Consider the following 10,179-nt stretch of genomic DNA (forward strand, 5'->3'; position numbering starts at 1 on the left):
AAGGAAGGAAGGAAGGAAGGAAGGAAGGAAGGAAGGAAGGAAGGAAGGAAGGGGAAAGAAAGAAAAGAACGAACGAATGAACCAGAAATTCCAAAAGGAATAGTCTTCCAGAAATACAACTGACTTAGAACCCTTCCTTTTATACCAAAAGGGTGAGCTAGACAGTCTAACCTCCCACAGTGCTACTACTGCTCACAACTTTCCTATTTGTAGGTCCTTTCCTTCCCCCATGTTTGGACTTGCCAGGGACCAATCCCCATCCATACCAAACCCCTAATTTTCACCTCACCCTCAGGCCAGTGCAGGGCAGTATGACCTGTGAGATCTGTGGTACCAATGCTGAAAACAGTAAAAGGGAATAAAGGGAAATCAAGCGCTGCATTTGGGCTTCCTCTTCTTCTCCTAGTGTACTGCCTGCATTCTTAGCCCCATTCCACCATCAAAAAAAAAAGTCAGTGGCCACCCTGGTGCAGGATGTTGATAGTAGGGAGGCTGTGCATGTGCTAGAACACACGGTATATGGAAACTCTGTATTCTCCACTCAATTTCGCTATGAAGCTAAAACTGCTCTAAAAAATAAAGTCTATTAAAAAAAAATACAAAAAACCCCCACAACAGCCAGATCCCTTCTTCCACCCCAATACCTCCAGACTCCTCTACTATAAGCCTTGCCTCAGCCTATAGGATTTATAACCAGTGGTTCAAAACTTCGGTGAGAATAGATTTGTAGGAGGCTGTAGCAAGAAGAGTATCCACGGTGCACAGGAGGAAATGTGAGCAAATTTTTTCACATAAATATAATTGGACAAGATGATTAGTTTCCATAACAATATTAAAAGCAGTCCATCATACTAAGAACTCAACTTTCAGAGTCAGGCTTTCTTTAAATCCTAACCCACCACAGGTTAACTGGGTTATCCTAAACAACTTTTTAACTTGTCTATGCTTCAATTTCCTCATCTGAGCATGTAAATTCATGCCTACTTCACAGGGTTATTTTCTAAGAATTTAGATGAGCTATCGTTAGATGAGACAGTAAATGTAAAGCACTAAGTACCACACCTGCCATATACATAACTACACAGTTAGGCACTCAAGAACTGATGAGAGTGGCAGGTACCACATACGCTATTTCAAGTACGGCATGGATCATCATACACAAATAAGAGGAGACTTGGAAAACTGGCTCTGGGTACCTACCCATAAAAGGCCAACACTTTTTTCTCATGGGAGGATCTTTATATCAAACTTTTAAGCTCAGGCCTGCCTACATTTTAAATAAAGTTACATCAAATGTCTTCCTAAATCCTAGGTGTCTTCTCTGTTGACATCTAAACTTTTAATTAACAAACATAAGACAATCTTTTAGAAATAGTATATGTGGTATAAATATGTGCACTTGTATTGTAAGAATAAATACATATACAGAAAGTATACATGCAAATTCCATTATAATGATTGCCCACAATAAAAGAAAGAAAGGTAGGAAAGGGGACTTCAATTGCATAATGTGTGATTTCTTGTTAAAGGAAAGGAAAAAATATAATGTAAATATGAGATGAAGATTAATATTAGTTGGTTTTGCATAGTGGGAAGGTAGGTGATAGGAAATTCACTTCTCTGAATTCTTCATTGTTTGTTTTCTAATTTAAATAAACACACACAAGCCTCTCTCCCTAATTAAACTTCCCACCTAGTCCATGAAATAGAGAAAATGAAAAATATGAAAATACTGTGTTGTTTTTCTGATATTTTAAGAACATATTGTGTAAGTATTCTCCCTAAAGTTGGTCTATTATTGTCAAATAATATAAGCAGCCATGTGTGTATTAAACATCTCTCGAAATTTTAAATTTGCTAATTATCTTTTAGTATTCCTAAGTGTCAACACACAGAAAAGACATTCTAGGGATACCCGCCTGGCTCAGTATGTAGAGCACCTGACTTTTGTCTAGGGAGTGGGGGTTGTGAGTTAGAGCCACACATTGAAAGTAAAGGTTACTTTAAAAAAAACACACACACACACATTCTAGTTTTGCCCTATGTTCAGAGGTAGTTTATTAGGTAATCCTACTAATTTACCAGGTAATCCTACTAATAAATCCAGAAATGAGTTAACAGATGTGGCAGCCAGCTTCTGAAATAGTCCCCAATGATGCCATATTTTGTGTTATATATACTCTTGTGTAGTCCCTTCCCACCTCCCAGGGTTGGCATATGTGACCAACAGAACACAGCAAAAGCAAGGGTATATTACTTCTGAAATAAACGGACAAGAATATAGCTCCTATCTTGGGTTCTCTCTTTCATCACTCCCTTTGAGAGAATCTAACTGCCTCCCCATGGGGACACTCAGGGAGCCTGTGGAGAGGCCTACATGGCACAGAACAGAGGTCTCAGGACAACATCTAGTGAGGAAATGAGACTTGCCAACAACCACATGAGTGAGCTTGATCCTCCAGCCCCTGATGACTATAGTCTCTGGTGACAGTTTCACTGCAACCGTTGAGAGAGACACTGAGCCAGAACCACCCAGCTAAGCCACTCCCAGATTCCTGAGAAACTGAGAGATAAATGCTTTTTTTTTTCTTCCCAAGGAGCTAAGTTTTGGAGTAATCTGTTATCTAGCAATAGGTAAGTAAAACACAGGACTATCATAAAACTAACCTAATAAAGAGGAAGATAAGAACTAAGAACGATTAAGAGAAATGGTCTTTAAAAATCACACACAAAAAATTCAAAAGCTTGGCTTCATTAAGAGTACAACATCACAAAGCAGGCTTTATATATCACATAACATCTCAATTTCAAAATGAAATTCAGCTCTACCACTAACTTTTATAGGTTACCACATAAATACAATTTCTTGAATACTGTTATTACGAAGTAACATTTCCCAGTACGTGCAGTTCCATGGAATACTCCTTCTTCAAGCTAGTTAAGAGTTGTTTTAGAAAAATCAATTCCAGGTTCAAATAAATTTGAGAAATATAGGATAAAGTTTTTTAAAGGTCTCTTTACACTAGATCTTCCCAGAGCCTTTAATGTGCTAAATGACACTGTAATTCTCCCAAATACATCTATCTGAAGGAAACTTACTTGATCACAAAATTCATTTTCTGGGAACATATAACACATCGGGTGTTCTATGGAATATATTTTGAAAAATGAAATAATGATATCTTTTATGTTTTTACCTAGAACAAGAAATTTTACTATATAAAGCAAACCTCAATTGCTGGAAAAAAATAATAACTTGCACAAAAATGATACAAACAACATATATATCTAAATTTTGAAAACTTGACTTGAATTTATCCAGTCTGGTACTTGACGTAGTTATGACTGATGAAATATTTTTTTGGTGAAATACTTTTAAAAGAAACCTAGAGGCAGTAAGTACCCTTCAAAGGTCCTTCAGAAATTATTCAAGATTTACATAAAAATTACATCCTATTCTTTTTAAACCCTTAAATAAACTTAATCCATTTAAAAATAATAATATATACCTTTTCAAAGTAAAAACCAAATTCTTTCAAAAGTTGGTGTTTAAGTGAAATTTTCTTAAGTCTTATAAATGTCTAAATGTGTTGAAACACTGCTTAGAATTATTGAAGAACTGTCAGTATGACAGCAAAAACAGTGAGGTTTGGTTAAGTAATACCACCACCACTACTCTTTGAAATGGATGGCCAGTGGAAATTTCTCAAGCAGTATTAAGATTACAAACTTTGTGTTGAAATGAAGAATATATATTCTTTAAGTCTCAAACATATACCTAGCATAATGATCATAAAAATATATATAATCACCATTACTTAATATAAAGAAATACCTGTCAGGTTTAAAAAAATGTATCCAAGGAATCTAGAATGGCTCCCCACTGCCTAATACATCAAGTCTAAACTCTATATTTTTAAGGCGCTATACAAGCATGGTATTCAAATTTGTTTTCTCAACCCTCCCTCAGTACAGCTTTAAACCATGTTTTCTCTACGGACATCAAAAAAAAAAAAAAAAAAAAAAAGCCCCCTGGAAATAACTCAACAGTGTACATTGATACCTCAGTAGTCAAAGTAAGTTTTGACCTCAAATACCCACAGGCCAGAAATGGAATCCAACCATTTTTTTTAACATTCTTTTCTCCTTCTAAGGAAATTTTAGCTGTTTTGGTTAATTGTATTCTTAAATTATGTGCCTGAAGTTATAGTCTCATGCCTCACTGCCTTAAGATAAGCTACCTTCAAGGAATCCCCACACTTGAGACCAGAAAAAAAAAAAAAAGTAGCCTTTTCTGGATGGCAAAGAACCCCAAAATTTATTTACCAGCAAAAAAATTAAACCACAGAAAAATTAAATTCTTTTCACCGAATTTCTAATGCCACCACCAAAGTCTAAACCCTTATCACCTTAAACTTTGAAATGGTTTTCAACTCCTATTTACCCTTATAAACCAAACAATTCTAATCCCCCCAATTTGATCCTTGCTCAAGAATCTATGACTGCTGCACACTTAACCATTAGATATGAAACCCAAAATCCCTTTCCTAGAATTCAAGACCCTCCCTTATCTAGGCATCTTCCCTTATTATCCTGTACTCTGAAAGGGACAGTTTCCTCACCGTTCCTCAATCATTTTATACCTTTTGCCCATGCAATTCTAACCTCATCCCCCTGCTCAACAGGGAATGCTGGCACTTCTTTCCACCAACTCTCTACTTAACCATGAAAGTCCAATTCATTATATTTCTTCCCGAAATCTTTTGCAGTCTACAGAAGAAAATCAGAATATTGAAGTGAGCCCCTATTCACTGCACCATTCAATGCAGAAGGCAGAAGCAGGTGGGCATTGGGCAATTGAAATGTCTAGTCCAAACTAAATTATAAATCATATAAATGTCTAAATGCACACCAAAGTTCAAAGACTTGACAACAGAAAAAGAATGTAAAATACAAAGATGTTTTATACTGACTACATGTTGAAATGTTAACATTTTGGAAATATTATAACAATTTGGAAATATTAAAACTAATTTCACCTATTTTTTTACTTTTTTTTAATGATGTGACTACTAAATAATTTAAAATTGTGTATGTGACTCCCATTATATTTCTACTGGATAGCACTGCTCTCCAGTGTGAATAAACAATCCTACTGCCAAGAGATAAGATGATTTAAGAACACCTTGAGTCACACTGCCTGTTTTTAAATCTTTCCCACATGGAAGACTGTGGACAAGTTAACATCTCCATGCCTCAATGTCCTCAAATTTAAAATGGCGATAAGTTAGCTACCTCATAGGATTCAAGAATAACTAAAAGAGAAAAGCTAAATACAGCAGGTATCAGGTATTAGCATTATTATTCTTTATTAAAGCAGGAAAGGGCATACACATCAAAATCAAACATATTCTCACATTTTTTTTAAAGACTTTAAGAATGTAGGGCACTTTGTTGTTCTTGTTGATTTACTACAACACTGGAGGAGCTGAGATTGATGGCTAGGGTACAAGAAATCCAAGAGTTCCCAAACTTTTTTTGGACAGCTCCTGCTCTCCTTTAAATAATAAAGTGAACTTATGGAGCTTTTCTCCCAAAGAATACACACCTGTGGCATGTAAATACATACATTTATGGCACAGCACTATTTGTGGAGAAATCATCATAACCAAATAAACATCATAGTAGTTCGCTTGACACAGCCTTGTTAAAGAACCCTTCATTTTATACAGACCTTAACAAAGAACTTCACCTATACTTTATGTCTGTTCACAAAGGCAGATATATTATTGATTAAACACTCGGGAGTTTTATTATGCTTATTTCTCCCTAATAAAAAATCTGAAGGTAGAGAAAACAGGTAGCTCTTAAATTAAAGACACATTTCTCCTGTTAAACTTTTATCTGAAAAACTAAATTTTAGGACTTTTCCATGTCTATAAAGCTATTCAACTACAACTATTTAGATTAATTACGTGTCCTTACTTCCTCGTCCACCAAGCAAAAGGCTATTACAAGTTATTATTTTCATAACATTTTTTCGGAAGAGGTTAAATATTATATACCTACTGTTTATATTTTCAAAGAAAATACATAACTAAACAGAAGCTTAGAAAAAGACAGGCCCCATTACCCGAAGAATGTAATATTCAAGACAACTTTGAAAGTCCAGTTTAACACCCAGAGGAAGATGATTCGTCTTCTTTACTAAGGCCTCAGCAGTTTAAAAGGCAGCATCTTCCTACCCTTATCCACCTTGCAACTTCCTAATTCCTTCCCTATGGCGGTTGAAAACCGTCTCAACGCCCTTCTCTGGGGCTCGTGTTTTTCTTTACACTGATTACCGAGCAGCCCGGCTTGTCCCAGGAAGGAAAGTGCCCAGAGAACTGGAGGTCAGGACCGCGCAGTCTTGACAACCTCACTCATGGCCCCTCCCCCAGCCGCGGCGGAGACACCGCGGAGCCCCAGCCCCAGACGCCACTCTACCGGCTCCAAGATGTAAACATCGCCCTTCTCTTCCCTGCCCGCTCCCAACTTCCTTCTCCCGGCCCGGCTTCGAGGGAGCACAGTGAAAAAGGGAGGAGACCACATACCCTCCGAAGTGAGGCGAGAGAAGGGCTTAAGCAACTCCGCGAAGCTAAGGTGATTGAGTCGAGTGAGCCGCTCGGCTTCGTCGCTGCACAGAGCAGCGACACAGGGGACGAAGGAGTCCGGGATTAGCTCCTGCACTGATTGTACACACTGGGCCATCGCCGCGGCACAAGCAGCGGCGGCGCCCGCCCTCCGGCCCACTCTCAGAGGCCGATCCTGCGGCTGCAGCAGCTACTGCCGCCGCCCGCCGGCCTAGCCCGGTCGGGCGGGGCCCCGCATTGAAGCCTTCAGACCAATAGAAGGAACAGACGCCGCTGCCTCGGCTCCCGGGCACACAGCACCGACCCCTCCCCGGCACCGCCGCTCCTCAAGGCTCGCCTCGGCGTCCTCGCATTCCACCCCGATAGGTGGAGACGCCGACAATCGCCAGTTAATCCTCCCGACGGCAAAACCTTGGTCACTGCCCTACCGGAACCGCCATATTGAGGCCGAACCCTGACCCACCGGCAGTACCCGTCCCGGCAGGCCCCGCGCTCGCCCCTCACGTGACGGTATTAAAGGAGGCGATGGGGGCGGGAGGAAAGAGCCGAGGATAGGGAAGTGAAGAGCGACGGAAGCCGGTGGGAAGGCTGGCGCCGGAAACGGTGCGATGGGCGGACCCCTACGGGGAGTGGAGGGGCGGGGCTACCAGCGCGGTGGGCGGAGCCAAGCCGGAGAAGCGCGACTTTAGGCCTAGTTCTCAGGCGGGCCAATGGCAAAGGCGGGAGAGGTGCTGGGGCGAGCGTAGAGGTCGGCGTTGGAGATCCGTGCTGTCCCAGTGTTGAGGGCGCTCGCTCGCCTTACGCGCGAGCCTCCTCCAAAGGCTCTCCCTAAAAACAATAGGTAAATAATGTGGCTGTTCCCTCTGCTTCACTGGCTCCCTGTAGAACAGCAAGGGGCACCTGCTCACGAGGAGTGGTTCCCGTGGCGCCGGCCTGAACAGACCTGGTATCGCTTGAACACAGCCACGCTTTTAGAAACGGACTACCACGAACGAACGTGGACTCAACCAGTGAGCAGAGATGTGTGCTCTTGTGGGTGCTGCAGTTAACACGCGTGTAAGGGAAAACTTGAGCTACTGCGTTTTTGTTGGTCGCAGGGAAAGAGTGTGCTTGCAAACGTCTGAGTCTTTCGTCCGCAGCCGCGTCCTTTATTTCACTATGCTGGGAGGTTTTCTTCATAGCTATGGTGGTGGGGGAAGCCAGTAATTCCTTACCAAATGGAGTCCTAAACTGGCTTTCGTTCTTAGCGTTCCTTTTTATAGATTGTTCCTTTGCATAAGTAGAAGTGAATGAAAGGGATTCTACTACCCTGTCACGGAATTGCTTGAATCCCTTCTGAATTGTTTGCCAAAAATATAAAGCAAGGGAAAATACAACCCTCTATTGCGGTTTTATGGTACCTTGATTTAAAGGAGACTTCCCCAACACGAGTATCTCAAATTGTCGGATTGTTTAGCGCCTTGAGGTTTTTGCCATAGTAAGAATTTATGACAGGCACGAGGTATGCCTTCCTCCTGTAAATTGAGAGATGGTAGGTAGGAAAGGACAAAAAGACATAATGACTTGACGGCTTAGCCACAAATCAATTTAGAAAAGATAACGTGCAAGTTGGGGATCTGGAAATTCATTTTAAAACTGTTTGTGCCTGAGCACCTCTTGGAAATTCTTCTTGTATCCCCAGGTGTACACATTACCTTTTGAATTCCTCGGATCTCAGTCCCTTATGTGAGAATCCCGTACAAGTGAGTATGACTCAAGTTATATATTTTTTTGGTTAAGAGAGTGCCACAGTGCAAGCATACTATATTTAGCACTCAGCTCAAAGTAAAAGTTAAAAAGCTAACATATTTTTTACACTAAAGTTAAAACTAGTTATATTAGCCTCTCTGAGAAGGACTTTCAAGAGTAATTTAGCCTAAATGAATTTTTGAGATAGTCACATTCCATAAAATTCACCCTTAAATGTACATTTCAGTGGCTTCTAGTATATTTGAAGTGGCACAACCATTGCTTCTAATTCCAGGACATTGTCATCACCCTAAATAGAAGCTTGGTACATGTTAGCAGTCACTCCCTACCCCTCACCCCTTCCAGCCCGTGGCAATCACTAATCTATTTTCTGTCTCTATAGATTTACCTATTCTGAACATTACACATTAATGGAATCATACAATATGTGACATTTTGTGTCTGGCTTCCTTCACTTAGCAGATTATGTTTTCAAGGTTCATCCATGTTGTAGTGTGTATCAGTATTTCATTCCTTTTTATGGCTGACCCTAAATGGATTCTTGTCTTATGCATTGACTTTACAGTCTAGCACCACATTCACAACTAGTGTTTCCAGTGAGTAACTCACTGTAAAAATCTATTTCTTTCCTAGTCTCTCCCGGTTTTCTAAGGTGTTCATCTTCTAAGGTGTTGTCCTCATCTAAAGGTTAATGCTGAGTCACTGCCACATCTGCTTTCCAGGCTGCAGGAATCGAGAAAAGAAAATGGAAAAGTGCATGATTAATGGTTTGGGTTCAAATTGTATTGATGGCATTCAGTAATTTCACTCACATCCCACTGGCCTCAAGGAGTCTCATGATCATACATATCTCTAACAGAGACTGCAAAACATAGTCTTCTCTTGTTTAAACAAAGAGGAGGAGAGGGAATATTATTTAAAAAGTTCAGGCCACACTTTATTAGGAATGAGGTATCCTGCAGATTGTATTTGTATGGGGTCCAAGATGCCACACATCTCTCATTTCTCTGATTCCTCTGGACACTGGTCCTTTATCATCACACATGGACTATTCACTGTGTCCAGGAAAAATGAGATGCTATGATTGTCTAGGCTTTGGCCATGTACCCACCCTCAAAGTCAAGAGGATAGGGTCTATCACTAAAAGAGAGGCAACTTGTTAGACAAAATAGTAACAATAATACAAACAACTAAGGACCTTGTTTCCAATGTTAAATATGAGAACCAGCTTCCTTCTCTCCCCAAAATCAAAGAATGCCATAGAACTTCTGCTAAACCAATGGGCTTATATTTATATCTACACTGTGTTATCAAACATTCATTGATTGTTTTATTTTGTATGTATGGTACTGCCAGTCTCTTCTGATGGCTGGCAAAGTCAAGTTTAAAGAACACAGACGCTGAAGTCAGAGAGGCCTGGGTTCAAAAGTAGTGCTACCACTTGTGAATAGAAACAGTATCACCATTACTGGGTACTAGCTACCAAGCACAATGCTTGATGTTCTCTACTACGTCTGCTTCTCACAGAAACCCTGAGAAGTCCATGCTTCGCCAATTTTCAGATGTAGAAACTAAAGCACAGAACAGTTAATTAATTTGCCCAAAAATAATCAGTACTGGAGCCAGGAACAGAACCAGCACAGTTTAACCCTAGAGACTTGATCACTAGGTTGAATTGCTTTTCCATGTTTTCTTCGTTTGAAAGCACCTCCAGAAATTTTACTTTGGGACAGCACTGGAGGAGATAATGCTAAGTGAAATAAGTCAAGCAGAGAAAGACAATTATCCTATGATTTCT

At 40.2% G+C, this 10,179-nt stretch overlaps 2 protein-coding genes across 2 annotated transcripts in view; one reads left to right on the forward strand and one right to left on the reverse strand.

Annotated features, from left to right (window-relative positions):
• Nucleotides 1-7,199, reverse strand: part of TRAPPC8 (trafficking protein particle complex 8) — a 68,194-nt gene extending 60,995 nt beyond the window's left edge. The window contains exon 1 of the mRNA XM_034642196.1: nucleotides 6,401-7,199. Within this exon, the coding sequence (XP_034498087.1) occupies nucleotides 6,401-6,750 (350 nt within the window). The 5' untranslated portion in view covers nucleotides 6,751-7,199. The remainder of the gene's footprint in view (nucleotides 1-6,400) is intronic.
• Nucleotides 7,200-7,278: 79 nt separating this feature from the next.
• Nucleotides 7,279-10,179, forward strand: part of RNF125 (ring finger protein 125) — a 48,708-nt gene continuing 45,807 nt past the window's right edge. The window contains exons 1-2 of the mRNA XM_034642197.1: nucleotides 7,279-7,688; nucleotides 8,314-8,374. The gene's annotated coding sequence lies outside the window, so the exon portion shown is untranslated. The remainder of the gene's footprint in view (nucleotides 7,689-8,313; nucleotides 8,375-10,179) is intronic.

This window comes from Ailuropoda melanoleuca, chromosome 14, assembly GCF_002007445.2.
Source record: "Ailuropoda melanoleuca isolate Jingjing chromosome 14, ASM200744v2, whole genome shotgun sequence".
NCBI lineage: Eukaryota > Metazoa > Chordata > Mammalia > Carnivora > Ursidae > Ailuropoda > Ailuropoda melanoleuca.